Source organism: Bison bison, unplaced genomic scaffold, assembly GCF_000754665.1.
Source record: "Bison bison bison isolate TAMUID 2011002044 unplaced genomic scaffold, Bison_UMD1.0 scf7180017864390, whole genome shotgun sequence".
Classification (NCBI taxonomy): Eukaryota; Metazoa; Chordata; class Mammalia; order Artiodactyla; family Bovidae; genus Bison; species Bison bison.
Genome location: NW_011494962.1, coordinates 5528770 through 5549231, shown reverse-complemented (window position 1 = coordinate 5549231; position 20462 = coordinate 5528770). Strand labels below are relative to the sequence as shown.

The 20462-nt window shown below is 42.8% G+C and overlaps 1 protein-coding gene across 2 annotated transcripts; it reads left to right on the top strand.

Moving 5' to 3' along the window:
- The first annotated feature begins 1389 nt into the window (after positions 1-1389).
- Positions 1390-20430, top strand: ARHGDIB (Rho GDP dissociation inhibitor (GDI) beta). 2 transcript variants are annotated; one of them, XM_010858732.1, is made up of 6 exons: positions 1390-1569; positions 12298-12481; positions 13312-13395; positions 15328-15404; positions 16975-17038; positions 19762-20430. In XM_010858732.1, the coding sequence occupies exons 2-6, from the start codon at positions 12304-12306 to the stop codon at positions 19959-19961; spliced, it is 603 nt and encodes a 200-aa protein (XP_010857034.1). In that variant the 5' UTR covers positions 1390-1569; positions 12298-12303; the 3' UTR covers positions 19962-20430. The 2 variants fall into 2 exon arrangements, with proteins under 2 accessions (XP_010857034.1, XP_010857033.1); XM_010858731.1 differs by having other exon boundaries at positions 1540-1963.
- The last annotated feature ends 32 nt before the right edge of the window (positions 20431-20462 follow it).

Below are 20462 nucleotides of genomic sequence, written 5' to 3'. Positions count from 1 at the left end.
AAATTTACTGTCTACTGAGTAAATTAATATTTGCTTCTATTTATAATATGGTCATCCTCTTTGTTTCAAAAGCTCTTTGGTATCTACATCATCCTGAAATTTATAGACTAAATCTGTTTTTTGTTTTCAGTACTTTTACTGTTTTTCTTTTCATATTTTTCTAGATTAATCTCTTTTCTTCCATCAAATGATCACCACTTCCTTGATTACTTTAGTTCCATTGACTAAAGATAAGATTTAGCTGGTGCCATCAATATACAAAATGAAGTAAACAAAATGCATTACACTTCAATGACAACAAAATTAATGTCAGTTTCTCCAAATATATTTGCATAATTAATCAGCTCTAAACATATTGGAACAATGTAAATACTGAATGCATGTGTATTAAGTCACTTCACTCATGTCTGATTATTTGTGATGCTATGGACCATAGCCCATCAGACTCTTCTATCCAAGGGATTCTCCAGGCATGTATACTGGAGTGGGTTGCCATGCCCTCCTCCAGGGGGTCTTCTCCACCCAAGGATCGAACCCACATCTCTTACATCTCCTGTATTGGTAGGTGGGTTTTTTACCACTAGCACCACCTGGGAAGCCCCGAAATACTGAATATTTAAATATTAATAATAACCGTTTATTATTGGCAGCAGTTGTGGAGATTTCTAATGAAAATGTGGTTTGGGTGCTTTAAAAACTTCCCTCAAATGATTTAAATATGGCCTCTGTAACTTGTTCCCATTCAAATTACTTCACAAGCCATTTCCTCAAATAAGGTACAAAGTCCGTTTTAGCACTTGTTAAATTATAACAAGTTCTGACTTAGAAGACTATGAATTAATGAAGTTTTATCTTGCTATCTGCAATCCTTAGGTTAAATCAAAACAAGGCTTTGACTTTTTAAAAGAAAAATTAGTGAAAACTACAATACATAGCATGTGATGATTTGTGCTGGCATACAAGCCACATCTTGAAATTCTGACCAACAAAACTCTAAAAACCAATTTGAGGACCAATGTTAAGATTTAGGGCTAAATACGTGTAGTTAAAATTCATAATTTCTTAGCACCCCTTAGCAGTATTCACTGCCAGCAAACTTTCAACATATCTGGCTGATAAGGGAGCTGGCAGAGACCCCAAAGGAACAGAAGTTAGTCATACAAAGTAAGGCCTATGCGAATTTTCTGCTACTGGTTTTAGACAACTTGCCTCAGAAGTGTATGCACTGAAATGGCTTGATTTTTAGGTGCAGCCATACAATTATTCACAGCACTCACAATGATAGGCTGCAGACCCTTGTCTGAACCCTCAGGCAGCTGTGTGTTCACCTGGGTGGTCATGCTGTAGCCTGCACCATGAATCATCAAGAGTGCTGCTCAGAGTTGGCTGATCAAGAGATACGCAGCTTGAAGGAACAGGATTTGAGACAGCCCAGGGTTTCCTCTTTGAGTAGGTTTAAAACATTTTTTTTTTTTTTTCTCACAACTTCCTTCCTGTTCTAACTGCCAGTACTCAGAAGTCAGGCTTGAGAGGCAGAGGCACCCAGGACGGAGACGTGGACCACTGACAGTAAGTTGAGATCCCTTCGGGGTGGGGAAGGCTGCAGGTGAGCACAGACAAATGCAAGAAATTTCTAAACCTGGCTACCGCCTGTACAGTTTATTTATTTTAAGAGGGGTTGTTCCTCTTTAAAATAAACCATGATAAGAAAGTTATTAAGGAGGCTGCAGAGAAGGGGAAGTCTGGGCAGGGAATGGCAACAGTGACTCAGGGGAGGCTGGTCTATGAGGGAGGGCGTGCACGCCTGCCCAGGAGACCCATCCTTCATGTCCTGGAGAAGGATTCCAAGGGCACCCGCCGGCAGTGCCTGGCCGGGTTCCTACAAGGTCGAAGCCGGCATCTGGCCAACCTCAGAAGCAAAAAGACTGTAGAACCAAGCTGTTACGAACCAAGCTGGTGCATGGTAAGTTGGTTGGTGCTGGGGTGGAGATGTGTGGTTTCCTGTTTTTAAGCAGACTTAAAGAGATGGGTTGAAAAGGAAAAAAAAAAAAAACATGAAACTGTTCTCCACGGAAAGAATTTTCTGGGCACATAAAGGAAATATATAATGAAAGCCCCCCCTGGGGTCCAATGAGATTTAACAACCCAGTGGAGAGCATAGCAGAACGCATGGCTATTGATTCATCAGTCTACCGAGATGACATTTCTACCACTAGCAAAAGCCAGTGAGGTGGGCAGAAAGATAACTGCTGCCGTTGCCAAGACCAGCTCTTTACATCTGAGAGGGCTAAAAGGAAACCCAGAAGACACCCAACAATTTATTGAGAAATGCACGCTTGGTTGCTCTTTGCTGGCATGCTCTATCTGACTCTTTGAGATCCCATGGACTGTAGCCTGACAGGCTTCTCTGTCCAGGGGTTTTTCAGGCAAGAATACTGGAATGGGTTGCCATTTCTTCTTCCAGGGGATCTTCCCAACCCAGATTGAACCCTGCATCTCCTGTCTCCTTCATTGCGTGTGGATTCTTTAGCTGCTGAGCCATCAGGGAAGCCCCTTATTAAGAGAGGCATTCTAGTAAAATTCAAGTAGGCTCAGCTAGGACACCTAGTCAGTGGGCCTTCCAAATGTTGTGGTCTGGTTTTGGCAGTCATGAGAAGTGCTTTAGGTGTGACCTGAAATACTTTCTTCTCTTTTAAAGGATGTTCCAGGTAGCACATGTTACAAACATGGTCTGTACTTCAACTCTGGTTTTTTGTTTAGTTGCTAAGTCATATCGGGCTCTTTTTGTGACCTCAGAGCACATTGGGCTCCTCTGTCCCTGGCATTTCTCAGGCAAGCATACTGGAGTGGGTTAAACTCTGGACCTAGGGTAATTTGTGGTATAAGTCAGATAAACTCTGAGGTGTTCTGTTCAAGGTAGGGGAAGGTAGATGCCTTGACTTGGAGGTCCCATGGTTGTATCTTCATGGAGAGACCAAGAAACACTGGATTCAGAGTTAGCATATTGGATGCTCAAGCAAGGGAAGTCAAGAGGTCTGTGCTGGCATCCAGGAAGTTCAGTCATAGGCAGTTGCCATTTATCTTCGCCATTGCTGGATTTCATTACATTTATAAGAAAAGGCCCCTCCCATAACTGGATATGACACAAGCACAGTAAGATCGTTTTATTCTTTCCTGATATGTGTGCAATTCTGAAATAAAAGTTCATTCACCACCCATACTACACAGATACAGCCCATGAAGAATAAGCAGGTTATAGCTGAACAAAGGCCAACAACCTCCAGGCACTGGACTATGGTCCTCTGTTATTTGGGAGAACATGAGCTTGTCCCTCAGGCAGTATGCTCTGAGCAATGAGCAGGTTCTGTTTTCAGTGGAAGCTCAAAATAGCTAGGTCAGTCTGATGGGAACATGAGGGCCTTGGCCAATTCATGGGAGCACAATAGATTCCAACTTCAGCAGGCCGATAGAGAGACACCCTGAGGAGTGGGGGTGAGGGGCAATAAAAGTTAAGAAGATAAAGAGAACCAGCTTATATGGAGGGCCTTCTGTGTGTCAGATCTGGTGTGAGAAACGTATAAAACTGAATCCCATGAGGACACTGAGAGGACAAGAAGGCTCAGAAGTATGCAATGACTTTACTGAAGTCACACACTGATGCAAAAAACAATCAGTAGCTATGCTGCCTCAGAACATTTTAGGAAATGCACCATGGCAGAAATGTTCTTTAAGCCCCCATTCTGAGCATCTTTGTTCTGGGTCAGTATTATTGTCACCCCAGATCTTGTATTAGAGTCCATACTGGCACCCCCCACAGATGGGTCTCGTGTTCCTTTTGAAACTTCAATACTTATCCACTTAATAAAGAATTACTGAGTCCCTCCCTAGTGGTTTCCACATTCTGGTCTCGCTTGGGTTTTCTTAGAAGAGTTACTATTCACCATGTGTGCTTATAAAAATTGTCTTTGGAAAAGTGTCAGTTGCTCAGTTGTGTCTGACTCCTTGTGACCCCATGGACTGTAGCCTGCCAGGCTCCTCTGTCCGTGGGATTCTCCAGGCAAGAATACTAGAGTGGGTTGCCCTTACCTTCTCCAGGCGATCTTCCTAACCCAGGGATGGAATCCTGGTCTCCTGTATTGCAGGTGGATTCTTTACCATCTGAGCCATAATTTTTCATGTTTAATTTAAAACCTCTGTGAGTGGACTAATTGCAGTGTAATCTTTTGCCCAATAATGGCTGCCTTTATGCAATTTTCTTTGCAGATTATTTAAAATGAGTATTCATGAAAGCACCTAGAACTGTGACTTTACATAGTAGACACTCAGAAAAGCTGAATGCATCCACTGAGTTCTCTCTCCTTTTGCATATAAATCTAGGTGTCCATGGGGCATTGGTTCTAGGATCACACCCATCCTCCTTGATACCAAAATCCATGGATGCTGCAAGTCCCGTGCTCTTGGTATCAAGAGAGGACCAACCGTACTATGAATGCCCAGGGAGGAATAACGTATTATATCTTGGGAAATAATTACTTCAAGGGAATCACTAAAGAATTCTGCTTCTAAGAATCTGTACCCCACCTCTGGCTTGATCTTAATGTTTAATGCATGTAAGAGGACACTGTCCTCTCAGGCACTGGATTGGTTGCTGTCTTCCGGCTCTGCAGTTGCAGTTGCTCTTGGTGGGGTGGAGGCAGTAGAGAGCAGCTCCCAATTGGAAGCATCAATTCCTCTGGGTCATTTGGGAATAGTGACACACCAGAAAGGAATTTAGAACCGAGACAGCGTGCTGTGTCCCGGGGGTTAAAGTTAGATTCCCCAGTGAAGCCAAATCACCAGGCAGCAGAGCAGACCCAAATCCTCCTCGACTGGCTCCGAAACGTCTGTGGTCCTTCAGAGACAGTCCAGCTCACTATGACCTGCTGTAGACCAATGACCTCCAGTTTGGGGAAAGTGGGCATATCCTAGACATCAGGAAGTAAAGATGACTGGGTGACATAGAATGCTGATGCTCACATAGGTACTTCTCTGCTGGAAACCCCCTACTTCTGGCACTTCCCCATTTCTTTCTATTCCTCCCTCAACTCTACCTCTTCTGTCTAATCCTCCTGGCCGGTGCATCAGGTTGTGTGATTAGGCAATTTCAGGGCTTGAGTTAAGTCTCCACTGCGCTTTCCTCCAGAGCCAAAGGACAATCTCTCTATTTGCTGTGCCTGTGTCTCCTATCATTTCCCATCAGTCCCAGAATGACCTCTGGCTTCACTTAGGAAAGGGAGCAATAAATAGAATCTAAAATTAAATTGCTCTTTAAAGAACTAGAATAGTGACGATTGCATTTTACAGGCTGATTCAGTTCCTAAACAATCCTGGCAGTTCCCAGAACCTCTTGTCTCTTCCATGCTCCTCAAAGAAACCAAATCTATTTTTAAGGAGGAAGGAGAGGACTTTGTCAACATGGCAGAGCCCAAAGAAAGCCTTGGTGTCTGGCAGTCAGGTACCTCGCTGAAGCTGAAACCAGCAAACACGGAGTATCATGAAGAAGCGAGGAGAAGAAGGGAACAGAGGGTAATTGAACATCTACTGTTGGCCAGAATAGTCCCAGAACTTTTCACGTCTTCTCTAACTCTTCAACTCCATCAGAAAAGCTTATGACTCCCACTTTACTGGTAAAAAAAAACTCAGGCTCAGTGAGGCTAATAACACCCTTACATCCTGGAACGTCAATCATGGACACACATTTTGAATCTCTAGCCTATCTGACTCAGTGCTCAAATCCCAAGAGACACAACAAAGGGTCATTGTTTTATGAATTAACCAGGTGGTTTGTTTCATCTAAATTCAAGAGTTTTACCTTGTCTTTGCCTTCCACTTATTCAGAACTGCGTTATGAACCAGAAGAGTGTGCTGCATCCTGAGACTGGTAAATTCTTAGGTATATGTCACTTCCGGTGTCTTGGAAATTTCACTGAATTTTTAAACAAAAACACTGATTTGTGCTGTTATACCCATGCCATGAATACCCACCCTAATTTAATTTGGCATTTTAATTCAGCCTGAGAGGATTAAGTTCCTGCCTCAGCCCATCTAATGCTTGACCCTGTTTCACTGAGCAGTAAACATGGGTGTGAGGGTTCGCTGTGAAAATTCACCTGTATAGGCATCTGTGAAGCAGGAAATAAAGATAACTAGAGAGGTGAGCACATGAAAACAGAAAAGAAAAGCATATGTGCTTTGGGGCCTTATTAAATATGTAACTGATAATTCCCCATTTCACGTTAGGGCTTCCCAGGCAGCTCAGAGGTTAAAGCGTCTGCCTGCAATGCGGGAGACCTGGGTTCGATGCCTGGGTCGGGAAGATCCCCTGGAGAAGGAAATGGCAACCCACTCCAGTATTCTTGCCTGGAGAATCCCATGGACGGGGGAGCCTGGTGGGCTACAGTCCACGGGGTTGCAAAGAGTTGGACACGACTGAGCGACTTCACTTTCACTTTCATTTCACTTTTACTGTGTAAAGAACTGTAATCAAACACAGCATGAAAACAAGCGACACAGCCCTGCTCTTTGTGGAACAAGGTACAAGCCCCAGAGGGAGGTGAGCACAGCCCAATCTAGAATGTTCTATGCTGATGATCTGGGTTCTCCCCAGCCTCATATCCACTTCCTCTTTCCCTTTCTTGGTTTACAACCTTGTTTAAATTAAGGACAGCCTTAGAATCACTGAATTATGAAGGAGCCTCAGAGATCTTTGAAGGCAACCGTTTCACTCTGCAGAGGCCAAAACTGGAGCAGAGGTTTAGCAGCTTGCGCAAGGGGACATGGGGTAGAGTTGCACCGAAATTCTCTTTAGATGACACTTCCCTGACTTGCTAAAGCTGCCCTGCAGAGTTTTGCAAAGCAGCACTCACCTCTGCCTGTGCAGCATCCCCCATGGAGATTCTCAAGATAACCAATAAGCTCTCTAATTCCATTATTGCTTCTTAATAAAGACAGCTGGAGTGACAGAGCTTAGAGCCTGCTGTCAGAAACCTCCCCCCGGGCTCATATTCATGTTGTCACTTACACAGCATGCTTTCTCGGGCAAGTTATTTACTTCAAGTTTGGTTCCCTAATCTGTAGAAGGGAATGATGATAACAGCCATCCTTAAGGCTGTGGTGAGGACTAAGTGAGATAATCCTTGGGACAGGGTTTAGCGCTACGCGTGATAGCTGGTAGAATTATTGTTATCAATAACAAAACCAGATGTTCTTCACAGACTTACTGAATGAATTTATGGTTTTGGGGGTGGTGGGTAGTGGGGGGAAGGAATAATTAAGGAGTTTGGGATGGGCATGTACACACTGCTATTCCTAAAATGGATAACCAACAAACACCTACTGTACAGCACAGGGAACTCTACTCAATGTTATGTGGCAGCCTGGATGGGAGTGGAGTTTGGGGTGGGACGGATACATGTATGTGTATGACTGAGTCCCTTCACTGTTCACCTGAAACCATCACAACATTGTTAATTGGCTATACTCCAACACACACACAAAAGCTGTTCTTTAGATGATGCAATTGGAGAGCAACCTGGCATTTCCCTAAAATTCCTACAAAATGGAAGGATAAAAAGAGAAAAATGAGGGAGTTCCCCGGTGGTCCAGTAGCTAGGACTCTGTGGTTTCACTGCCATGGCCAGGGTTCAATTTCTGGTCAGGAAACTAAGATCCTGCAAGGCACATGGTGCAGCCAAAAAACAAACAAACAACAAGAAAAACAAACAAAACACACACACAACACAAACAAAAAAGTTTTAAACTATTTTTAAAAGGAGAAAAATGATACTTGTAGTTCACTATACATACACAGCTTGGGAAACTGTTGTCAAGATATATTAACCAGTTGGGGCTTTGGGAGAATCTGAAATTTCCCGGAAATGAATTGTAAAATTGAAAATACATACTCTTTGGGGAATTCACATAAATAAACAATATGAAATAATAAAACAGAGGCAGATAGCCTTTTATACAGGTGAAATAAGGTAACTGAAGGACAACTGAGCTGACACCTGACTACAGGTAGCAACCTTAGAAAAGGAAGCACCTAGAGATGGTCTCCCCTAACCTGTCACCTCCCAAGATGAGGAAAGGAAGATCACAGGGGTTGGAAAATTTGCTCACAGGGTCATAGCTAGTCAGTAGCAAAGCCAGAATGAAAACTCATGCATGATGAGGCCTAGTTCATTGAGGGGATAATTATCCAAAATCAAGTAGATTGACCCAGAACTCTTCCCAAACCACAACTCTTCTGCTGGACTATGGTCATGTTCCCTGAGATCCAGACGTTACTCAGTATCTCCTCCTGCCTCTGCAGGTCCAGGGTTTCAGGTTCACAGACATGATCCTTGGCTTGAGGCTGAGTTGTGTCATTGGTCGGGCCAGGCTTCAGAGAGAAGCAAAAAGTGAAAAAGAAAGTGAAGTCACTTAGTTGTGTCCAACTCTTGGCGACCCCATGGAATGTCTGTCCACGTTCCTCTGTCCATAGGATTTTCCAGCCAAGAGTACTGGAGTGGGTTGCTGTTTCCTTCTCCAGAGGGTTTTCCCAATCCAGGGATCAAACCTGGGTCTCCCGCATTGTAGGCAGACACTTTACCATCTGAGCCACCAGGGAAGTCCATGCTTAACACTCAATGCTTTGCTTCACTGTTTCCAAAAGTTATAGTTTCAAGGTCATGTTCTTAATCATGGACTCCAGTAGAGTCTACGAAGGACTTCAGGGCTCCACAAATCCCTGTGCTGCTTGCACAATTTCATGGGCTTTTGCTTTTCTCCTTTTATAAAGACCATGACTCTTACTAGATTTTTAAAGAGACTTGCAATCTCCAGAAAGATTAAGAACCACCAATCAAACCAGCTGGGCATTTTTGGTATGGATAGATTGCTCATCCCCCAACTTTTTCCACTTTGGAGAATAACTTAAACATCAGTATGTGCTAAAGAACAGTGTCTTGTAAATGCTAGATGCTCATCAAATATTTGTGACCTTCATTTTGCTTTCAGAAGGGCTTTCCCTGAGAAGTGCTTTCCAGTCCTTTCTTTGTCATTTTATGACATTTTCATCTTTTTTTCTTTTTTCTAATCAGCTTTTCAGAGTGAACTGATTTGGAGTCATCTGACTTCATATCTCTTTTTCTTATGCTATATAATTAGACCAAATTATTTTCATGTGGTCCCAAATTTCCTCCTCTTGACTGCCACAATTTCATATCATAATCCCACATTATTCTCTGTTCTTCAATGTCTTTAAATAAATGTGTGGCTCATTTTCATTGAGCAATTATTATATCTGTTTGCAGTGGATCAAGGAAATTTAAAAGTGACATGTCTCTGATTTACCAATTAAAAAATCAAGATCTAGATGACAGATAAATTATGTTGCCAAGTATGACACTATCAAAAGTTAGAAAATACTGTCTTAGACTAGATCTTTCTCTCTGTCTCTGTTTCCCTCTCCTTTCAAAATTGAGATTTGAGGGTACAGAATTACAATTCCCTGTGTGTGCACTCAGTCACTCAATCATGTCCGACTCTTTACAACCTCATGGACTATAGCCTGCCAGGTTCCTCTGTCCACGGAATTTTTCTAGGCAGGAATACTAGAGTGGGTTGTCATTTCCCTACAGATTATTAAAATCACCTTGAGCTAATTAGTGCCTGAATGTGGTGTCATCCTTTCGTAGTCAAACTTTAAGCGCATGACTTGTGAGAACCAAGTAATACTTTCCAGAAAGGCCTCTCTACAGTGCTGAGATGTCCTCATAAGGTGATAGCTTTGCTGATGCTCTGTCTGCAGTTTTTTTATGTGACCTCTACCCTGGGTATTTGGTCAGGCTCCTGGGTGTCACCAGAGGAGAACCTGTCTCATCTAATTAGTCTCATCTGCGTTGTTCTTTATCTGTGGCTTAATGGTTGTCCTTAAACTACCCACAGCCTACAACCTCCACCAACTGCATCCTTCATCGTTTTTCCAGCCAGTTTATTCACTTTCCCTGAGTGTTGTTTGGAATAGGACTTGAATTAGTCACTCTGTTGATTGTGCTGTTCCCTAGAGACTCAGCTCTGAGTGGTTCTGGTTCTTCGGCAGAAGCAAGAGTTGCCATAGCAACAGGCCTACAAGCTTCCTTCCTGCACAGGAAGTGGACCCAGGCAATGCAATACTGTTTGCAGAGTTGATCAAGGCTTATAGTGTTCAGCTTGTTATTTTTCTGGAAGAAGATAGATGAGCCAAGAGATATCATTTTTTTTCCTTTCCTTTTTTTTTCCCCCTGTTAAAATTGCTTTTGTTTAGCTTCACTTCCAAATTATTTTTCTTCCCATTGCCAATAATAGCAACATTAAATTTGAAACCACAACTGATTTTGGCCACAAATAGCTTCAAACTCTCAGAGGAACCTTATAGAACTTGGCAGGGTCACTCAAGAGGAGATGTGATAAGTATTGTCTTAGAGTTCTACCACTTCGGAACAGTAAAGCCTTTACCCACGTCAGGGAAGAGTTACCCTGGGAGCAGAATGAAAGGAAACCAGGAAATTATCTCCTTGTCTAAATATCTCCCTTGTTTCCCCCAAATAGCTCCATTTCTGCCAACCCCAGGCCTGAAATTCTTCCTAGAGATTCCTTCCTCTTTATTAGGACAGGGTATCTCATTGAGATACGTGAACTTGGGCAATTCTCTTAAGCTCTGGGTTTCGAGTTTCTCAGTGATAAAACAAGGGGAAGAGAATGGCTACCCACTCCAGTATTACAGCCTGAAGAATTCCATGGACAGAGGAGCCTAGTGGGCTACGGTCCGTGGGGTCACAAAGAGTTGGACACGACTGAGTGACTAGCAAGTTTTTGGACTATATCACCTCCAAGGTTCATTTCAACTCTGAAAAGCTCTGACTATACCTGCTTTAAGAAAAATAATTTTAAAATTTACAATCAGTCATTAACATTTAAGTGTAAATAATTGTATTAGATCTTCCCTTGATGTTTTAACATAAAACAAGTAAATGTAGATGATGAAGGAAGAAAATAGGGTATGCCCAGGTAAGGTCTGAGAGCATAAGGTCACAGGAGATCTGGAGAAGGGAAGGAGGTACTAAAGGAGAAGTGGAGATGGACAGAAGGGTACTAAAGAGACAGTTGCAATTTGTCTAGAAGTTGGAGTCCTTTATTATTTTGTGTTATTTCAAAAGAACAGAAGCTCGTTAGATATAGAACCTATTAACCCAATCAATGAGCACTTATAAAATGACAAGTATTCAAGTGTTTCGGGAGATTCAAGAGACTTTTTGGTGGTCCAGTGTCTAAGACTCTGCGCTCCCAATGCAGGGGCCCTGAGTTTGATCCCTGATTGGGGAACTAAATCCCATATAATGCAATGAAGACCCAGGGCAGCCAAATAAATTTTTAAAGTGAGAGAGAAACAAAACCCACTAGCTGGCCTTGGGGAATTATTAGCAATGTTGGGAGCCGGGGGAGGACACTCAGGCAGATATCACAGGGGCTAAAACTTCTCATGACTTGCTTTTGAGCTCTTGCAGGAGTTCAGGGAAAGATGCAATGAATGGGGAAAAACTAACTTGCTTTACCAAGTACTTGACACCATTATGACTGGGATTGTATTGATACATGCTGAGCACTTTGACACCTGCAAGACTGGCTAGATTTGTAGGACTATGATCATTTCTATAACTCTCTGAACTGGGGCTGTTCATTCATTGTTCAGGACAGCTTGTGCTGTGTTGCTTCACTTGTTTTATAGTATTCACAAGTGAGTTACTTACTGTCAGTTTCATTGAGTGAATAGGAGGGATTCATCACAGTATGAAAACATTCAGACATGTCAAAGGAAAACCTAGAATGTGTTATATTCTTATTTTGTGAAATAGAATGAGGCTGAATCAGAGGGAAATCTTCTGGAAAATCATTGACAATTACAGAAGTTTATTAGGGCAAAAATAGCACTAAGAGTGGGCTTTCCTGATGATTCAGTGGTAAAGAATCCATCTGCCAGTGCAGGAGATGTGGGTTCAATCCCTGGGCCAGGAAGATCCCCTGGAGAAGGAAATGGCAACCCACTCCAGTATTCTTGTCTGAGAAATCCCATGGACAGAGGAGCCTGGCAGGCTATAGTCCATGGGATCGCAAAGAGTGGGACAGGACTTAGTGACTAAACAACGACAAGACTAAGAGCAGCCCCTCAAGCATAGCTCATATCCACGGACTTTTGGCCAATAGATCCTCACTGTCTTTCTTTCTGTCTCCCTCTAGATCAAAATGACTGAAAAGGCCCCAGAACCACACGTGGAAGAGGATGACGATGAGCTGGATGGCAAGCTCAACTACAAGCCCCCCCCACAGAAGTCCCTGAAGGAGCTGCAGGAGATGGACAAAGATGATGAAAGTCTAACTAAGTACAAGAAAACGCTCCTGGGGGACGGTCCTGTGGTAGCAGGTATGTGTATGTGAGGAGACAGAGTGGGGCAGGTCGAGGGGCACAGAGAAGGCAGACATTTGAGCTACTCAGGAGCAGGTGCAAAGAAGAGTTTCCCAAGTGCTTCTAAGGTTAAGGGAGTGAGCTGCAGTCTCCATGTGCCAAACCAAGTTATAGATGGATAATTAAGTTTTCTTTGGAGATAAAGGGTATGTTGCTTTGAAATAGACAAAAATAACACATAGGAAGGATTTAGGAGTTTCAGACTATTACTCAGAATTGGATTCTCTCCATGGTCTCTCACGTTCTCTTTTTCTCCTTCTCACTCCTTACCTAACATCCATCATTTCCAACACACAATGGCAGAGTCAGACATGGTCCAAATATACGGATGCACCCTGCCCAACCAGCAGAGTACCTTACCCCTAGCCACTCTGGAAATGTTTGCTATTGATGAATAAGGTGGGCCTACAAGTACCTGGGTTCAATCCCTGGGTTGGGAAGATCCCCTGGAGAAGGAAATGGCAACCCCCCCTCCAGTATCCTTGCCTGGAAAATCTCATGGACAGAGGAGCCTAGTGGGCTGCAGTCCATGGGGTCACAAAGAGTTGGGCACGACTGAGCAACTAACACACTTACAAGTACCTGAAGCAGAAATAGCTTCACAGGAAGGTCCAAGGTCACTAAGACCAAGCCTGGTGAATCTGCCACTTCCATCTTTATTTCTCCTCTAGAGACAGAGATCCATTTTTCTTTTTCATCTTCTCTCTTTCCTACTTGAAATGTATACACACACACCCTGTATGTATATACCTCTTCTCTGTGCTCACAGTGCCTTATAATTTCTGCAGACCCAACAGCCCCCAATGTCACTGTCACCCGCCTGACCCTTGTTTGTGAAAGTGCCCCAGGACCAATCACCATGGACCTCACTGGTAAGTGATCACAGCTCTTCTGTTTGGTGGGGCCTCATGTCATCATGAGGACAAGGGCATGGTTTTTGTCCCTTGTCCCAGCCAAAAAAAAAAAAACCTAGTAAAGTAAACAGCTTCCCAAGTGGCACAGTGGTCAAGAATCCACCTGCCAATGCAGGAGACACAGGAGACTTGGGTTTGATCTTTGGCTTGGGAAGATCCCCCGGAGAAGGAAATGGCAACCCACTCCAGTACTCTTGCCTGGGAAATCCCATGGACAGAGGAGCCTGGCAGGCTACAGTCCATGGAATCACAAGGAATCAGACATAACTGAGTGCACACACACACATACAAAAACACACACACATACAATATAAAGATCAGAGAAAATATTGATCCTGTGTCAGCTACAGAACTTACCTGAAGGCAAGAAGAAATCTAAGACCTCCTGATTAATGCTAGGAATTCCATTGTGAAATATGCAGTACCTTTTTAGCTTAAAACTCTGATTCTTTGAAAGAAGCAACTTTCCTCACTAAAGATGTATAACTTAACATGTTATTTTCTTTCACTTTATTGCTGCCAAGATCAAGTCCTTTCCTGAAACTTAGGTCTGGAGGAGATGATGAGAGACTGGAAAGGTGGCTGATTTGGGGGAAAGTAGGCCACTGGGAGAAATGAGGAAAGGGCCACCAAGCCAGGGGTTGGGGACATCAAAGGCAGGTCTTTAGGGAAAAAAATAATAATTATTATTATTACCAGATTCATAAAATAGACTCATGAGACAGAACAGAGCATGCCTCTAGAACAGCAAGCTTAGGAGCAAGGTAGTTCCCCTCTCATAAGACAACCACTCTTTACCTTATATGGGCTTTTTGTCAGAGGGAGGAAATTGGAGGCTGAAAAGACACACTTCCTGTTCAACTGAAATCATTAGAGCAGAGTCCCACATTCAACTACCCCCACGTTCTAGCATCTCTCAGAAAGAAATTCTCTCTCTCACCGGGCCTCAGACCTCTTCCTGTGAGAAATTGTGTAAAGTTAACAGGTACAACTGTCATTTTGCAAGATAAGGTCTGAAGTAGTACTAAGGAAACCTGCTCTGTTCGGAAAGGCTCAATCATCGATCCTGCAGGGAAAACTTGGTCCCTGTCCCTTTTTCCCAGCAACAAAATAAGCTTGGTTTTCTATCAGCGAAAAAAAAGCTACTGAAGTGAATCCTAGATGTATACAGAGGAGGCTGGTGCCAGCTATATGCATGAAGCATCTGCACAAAACTGTGCAAAACACACACACACACACACAGTCACCCCAAATGTCAAATTATACAGGATCACTTTGGGAAAGGAACAAAGACCACCTCTCTAACCAAGGTACAGGAATTAGAGGGCAGATCCTGGTTTTATGGAGCCTGAAGCCTTTAGAACTTAAGTGATAAGCTTTCTTTTCCTTAAGAAAAAAAAAAAGTATGAAATTGCAAATGCAAAAGCAAAATTAAGTACAAAAATCTATTTTTTTAATTTTTTAATTTTATATATTTTTTAGAATGATAAAAAGGAACCAAACAAGCACATTTTCTAAAGCTTAGAAAACACAACACACGTTAACAAATCTACAAAAACAAATAGCTGGCATTTTACATAATATTTTTCTCCTATATATTTGAGGACTGGGGGCAGAGTCTTTAAGCATAAAGTCTTGCGTATTCTTAAGGTTGCAGTCAAACTTGGAGGGAAAGCTCTATCATGTTTCTTTCATATTGGCTATAAGATTTCAGGAATTCCAAATGTGTATTTGTGCAGCGAGTAATCTCAAACATTCTTTGACCTGAGGACCATAGGGACCGTGTTGCCCTGAGGAGTCCAGAAAATGGCTCAGGAGCTTCAACTTCATTCATCTCCTTGTGAATGTCCTTTCAGCGAGAATTAACTCTTTTAAAATTCACTTCTACAGGGGATCTGGAAGCCCTTAAAAAAGAAACCTTTGTCCTAAAGGAAGGTGTTGAATATAGAGTCAAAATTAACTTCAAAGTAAGTATATGGCCCTGTATGTTTGTATAAAGTTTCAATTCTTCCTGTAATCAGAAGAAGAAAAAAAATCAAATTTCTTACATTATCACATTGGCATACGTTTGTTAATTTCTATTTCTTCCTAAATCCGGGCTCTCGGTTTTAGTTCCCAAAGCTTCTTCCTCATGGGGTGGAAGACAATCGGGAAGGGTGGGCAGGCAGAGGCAGGGAATAACAAGGAATATTCACACTTTCCTTTTGTCCATCTCAACCATGTTTATATTAAATGGACAATCTGTGGAGCAGTAGAAAAACAGGAGTTTTTCTTTTTTGAAGTCCTTATTACCACTCCACCACCATTTCCGTCTTTTTTTGGTCTTTTACCCACCAGACCACATCTTCTACTATGCCCAGGAGACCAGCTTAAAGGCTTCTAGAAGGATGTGGGTTTTTTTCCTATATCTATGAGTCACATGCAGAAGTTAGAAGAATTAGAAAGTTCGGGTTTCATTTTATCACTCTTTCTTCAATGAAGCTGTTTTCCTTCTGTCTGCTTTCAATAGCTTTATGCTACAGGTTTTGCTGACTGACTGTTCCAAACCTAAGCAAGAAGTATTCATGGCTACACTACCCCATTGCCAACAAAACAAAATGTATCACTGAGAGACTGCTCTAATTGTTCTGTCCAAAATAAAAACAGAGCCCTGGTTATTGTCAAGGAGAAACAATACTCTTTCATTCATACATGGGTGAACAATTAACCAAGCCATCCAGCTAATGGGGTTGTGCCCACTTTAATTTGCTTGTATAAACATGACCATGGTATAAAATTAACAGACCAGTTCAGCCCTAGGTAGAATGAATCATGGAAAAATAAAGTGCTCGAGCTGTCTATATTTTCATTCCACTTTAGTAAATTTTCTTTGAAAGGCTTGGGAAAGTGGCAAGATTCCAGACAACATCTGAGAACGACAGCCATCCAAACTATATGCCAGAGGCAAATGGATTTCACCCATTATTTTCATCCGAGGGGGGTGTTTTCCTGTGACTCATCTCATCTCTAGACTCCAATCACAGTTATGTTACAAGCAAAATCATCTTCTAGGTCCAACTGTCCATTACGACTTTTCTCCCTGTTTGTTCTTCATATGTTTGGTGGATCATTTCTGAGATTAGGGTTTTCAGATATTTACATAATAGTTTCCATTAATGCCTTTGTAACCTAAAAACAAGAAAGGCCTTATGGACAGTCTTCAGGGAGAAGGAGCTCAAGACCCTTCTCTGGGCCATGGAGGAAGGAGAGACGTAATGTAGAATACTGAGACTGTTTTAATTAACCATCTCCTCCCCCACACCAAAAATCATAGTATTCAACAATTGGAACCAGCTTCGGTAACATTGAGTCTTGTGACTTCCTCTCTTTAATCTCTGCCTCATCGCCAGGCTACATGATGGTAGTAACTTATTCTGAACTAAATCTTCAGTCCTTTCATCCTTAGAGAAGCCTCAGTTAGGTCAGATCAGCATGAAATATGAGGAAAAATTGAAGACCCTCTTTAATCTGAATCACATGGCTCCTTCCCACCTACAGGTGAACAAGGATATTGTGTCAGGACTGAAGTATGTTCAACACACCTACCGGACAGGGGTGAAAGGTAAAGTATGCACACTTACCACTGTATCAAACTCTGCTTCTCAGGGACACGTAAACTTCGGGTTATTAGCGATGTTTAGTCCTAAATTCATTGAAGAATCTGATGACAGCTGTGGACATTCACCCTTGGAGAGCCACACATCTACTTACTTCCATGTTAACAGAAACCTAGTTAAGACTGGGTCAGCCACCGACCTTCAGCATTCTGCTTCTGAAATCCAATTTTATTACTTATAAAGGGGAAGAATAAGAATTCGATCCCCGGCTCGGGAAGATCCTCCGGAGGAAGGCATGGCAACCGACTCCAATATTCTTGCCTGGAGAATCCCATGGACAGAGGAGCCTGGAGGGCTACAGTCCATAGGGTCGCAAAGAGTCGGACACGACCTAAGCAACATAGCACGCAAGCAAACACAACCAAGTTTGAATTCAAGTACATAAATGTACTCTTGAATTTTTTAAAAAAGCAGTTCACAAGTAAAAAACCTGCTGCTGCTGCTGCTAAGTCGCTTCAGTCGTGTCCGACTCTGTGTGACCCCATAGACGGCAGCCCACCAGGCTCCCCCATCCCTGGGAGTCTCCAGGCAAGAACACTGGAGTGGGTTGCCATTTCCTTCTCCAAAAAAACCTGAGTGTCAGAGAAATCCGAGAGGAAAGACCTACCCAAATGGGAGGTGCTAGTAGCATATGATAGGCAGGTGCCAGCGGGGAGGGGTGGGCTGCGGTGCTCAATTTCCTGGCCAAAGAATAGGGGGGGCGGGGGGAACTCTTTCTAGAACTGAGAAAAGCGGCTCAGATGGTGAAGCGTCTGCCTACAATGCTGGAGACCCAGGTTCGATCCCTGTGTAGGAAGACCCCCTGGAGAAGGCAATGGCACCCCACTCCAGTACTCTTGCCTGGAAAATCCCATGGACGGAGGAGCCTGGTAGGCTACAGTCCATGGGGTTGCAAAGAGTCAGACAGGACTGAGTGACTTCACTTTCACTTTGTAACTAAAACAAATAATATCACATTATTTAATCTACAGTTTCCTTGACAAGCTGTACCTAAACGGTGCATGTTCAGTTGGGTTCTGTTAATAAGAGCAGAGAAAAATGAAAGGTGGAAGGCGGATGAAAGCACTTTAAACGTTTCGTTAACCTAATGGTGTGAAACAGCGTCCCCTAGAGGGGTGAATCAGTAGTGCATAGGTCAGTTCCACCAAATCCATCAAAGAGGACTAAGGAAGACAATGATCAGTTAGCATGGAGCACGACTAAGCGACTTCACTTTCACTTTTCACTTTCATGCATTGGAGATGGAAATGGAAACCCACTCCAGTGTTCTTGCCTGGAGAATCCCAGGGACAGAGGAGCCTAGTGGGCTGCCGTCTATGGGGTCGCACAGAGTCGGACACGACTGAAGCGACTCAGCAGTAGCAGCAAAGACCCACTTAATGACTCAAATCCCACAGAAGATAGTTAACCTTAAAGATCGTCCTTGCTCTTCCAATACCTAGTCTCACGAAAACATAGTTCAGTTTCCTATTTTCCTTTGGGTGTAAAGACTCTGATGTATCACTTGGGCAAAAGGTTGTCAAGAATGTCTGCAGCTATTCCTCCAAACTTATTCAAAATAACAGCCAATTTAAACATCACCTGCCTGCCTGCCCACCTACCTTTACTTAAACTTTCTAGTCCTTATTATTCTTAATATATATCCCAGTTGCTCACCTTTTAATAACTCTGGTTGGCTATTTTTACCATCTGTTTCAGTTCACCATTATTAAAAAAAAAAAACAAACCAAATTATTGGTTTTCCCATTTCATCTAATTATTCCATCCATGATTTCTGTTCATTCTGATCACCAGCTGTTACCTTATCTCTTGCAACTATCCACAGAATGATAGTTTGTAGATAGAAGATCCTCAAGGTGTATTATATAGAAAAGAAACTGAATCCCCGAAACGTAGATAGTAGCAGGGCTGAGATCAGAACTCTGGTCTCAATTAGTTTCAGGGTTTTTTTAATTGAGATATAATTGGCATATAACATAGTGTTAGTTTTAGGTATACAACATAATGACCTGTACCTGTACATATTGTAAAATAATTACCATGATTAGTCTAATTAACCCCCATCACCACACAGTTTCAGTTTTTTTTCTTGTGATGAGAACTTTTAAGATCAACTCTCTCTGCAACTTTCAAATACACAACATAGTATTGTGAACTATGGTCACCACACTGTACTTTAGGGCTTTCCTGGCTCAGTTGGTAAAGAATCTGCCTGCAATACAGGACACCCAAGTTCGATTCCTGGGTTGAGAAGATCCCCTGGACTTACTTATCTTGTAACTGGAAGTGTGTACCTTTGGAGTACCTGGAATTCTTTTTGTTGTTTGTTTGTTTTTTATGATATAATCTGCTACATTTTCATAGAGTCTTGATCCTCATTGATTTAGGGCACTAATTCCTCAGCTTTCCTAAATCTCAGAGTTAAAGACACTGATTCTTGGGACTTACAATAGTACTAACCATAGATTGAGAGTGGGTCAAAGTATACTACATTATGAAGAGATTCCAACTTTAAAAAATGTTTTTTAAGGAAAAAAAAAAAGTTGCTCCAGGTAAATCTGATATTTAGCCAGGCTTGGAAACTATTACTCTTGGCTTTGATCACAGTGAGCTCTGCTCCAAATTGTCACACAGGCTCTCACCCTAATGAACTTTTCTTTTTTCCCAGTGGATAAAGCAACGTTCATGGTGGGCAGCTACGGGCCTCGGCCAGAGGAATATGAGTTTCTGACTCCAATTGAGGAGGCCCCCAAGGGCATGCTGGCCCGAGGCACTTACCACAACAAGTCCTTCTTCACCGATGACGATAAGCATGACCACCTCACCTGGGAGTGGAACCTGTCCATTAAGAAGGACTGGACAGAATGAGCGCCCCAGCCCTTCGCTCTGCCTATCTTTGCCATCCAGAAGAGCCCTTGGTCCCTCCTCCCTGATCACAGTTGGGGCCCTTTCCCAGCACCCTCCACCCTCTTAGCACTGCACCCTTTCCCACATGGAGTCTCCCAGTGATAGCCGAACAAGATGCTTAAAATTGGGCTTTCGTCCTGCCCTCCTTCTGATCATGCCCAGATCTCCGAAGTTCTCTGTCCCATAGATGATCATTTAATATTCCTTCTTTTATTCCCATTTGAGCAACTGGAGATCAGAAAATGGGCACACTAGCACAGTCCTTCTGTCTCAGGTCCTTGTCTCTCCCTCCCACCCCTGGATTCTCCTGTGGTTACTGCTGGTTCAGTGAAGGTCGATCATCACGTTCCCTGCCAACTGGGGTTTTTCTTTTCTGGGAGACACTGTAAACAGCACAAGAGAACAAGAATAAAGCAGTTATAAGAGCTGACTGAGACCCTCCTTTCTCTGCATTCTCCCTTC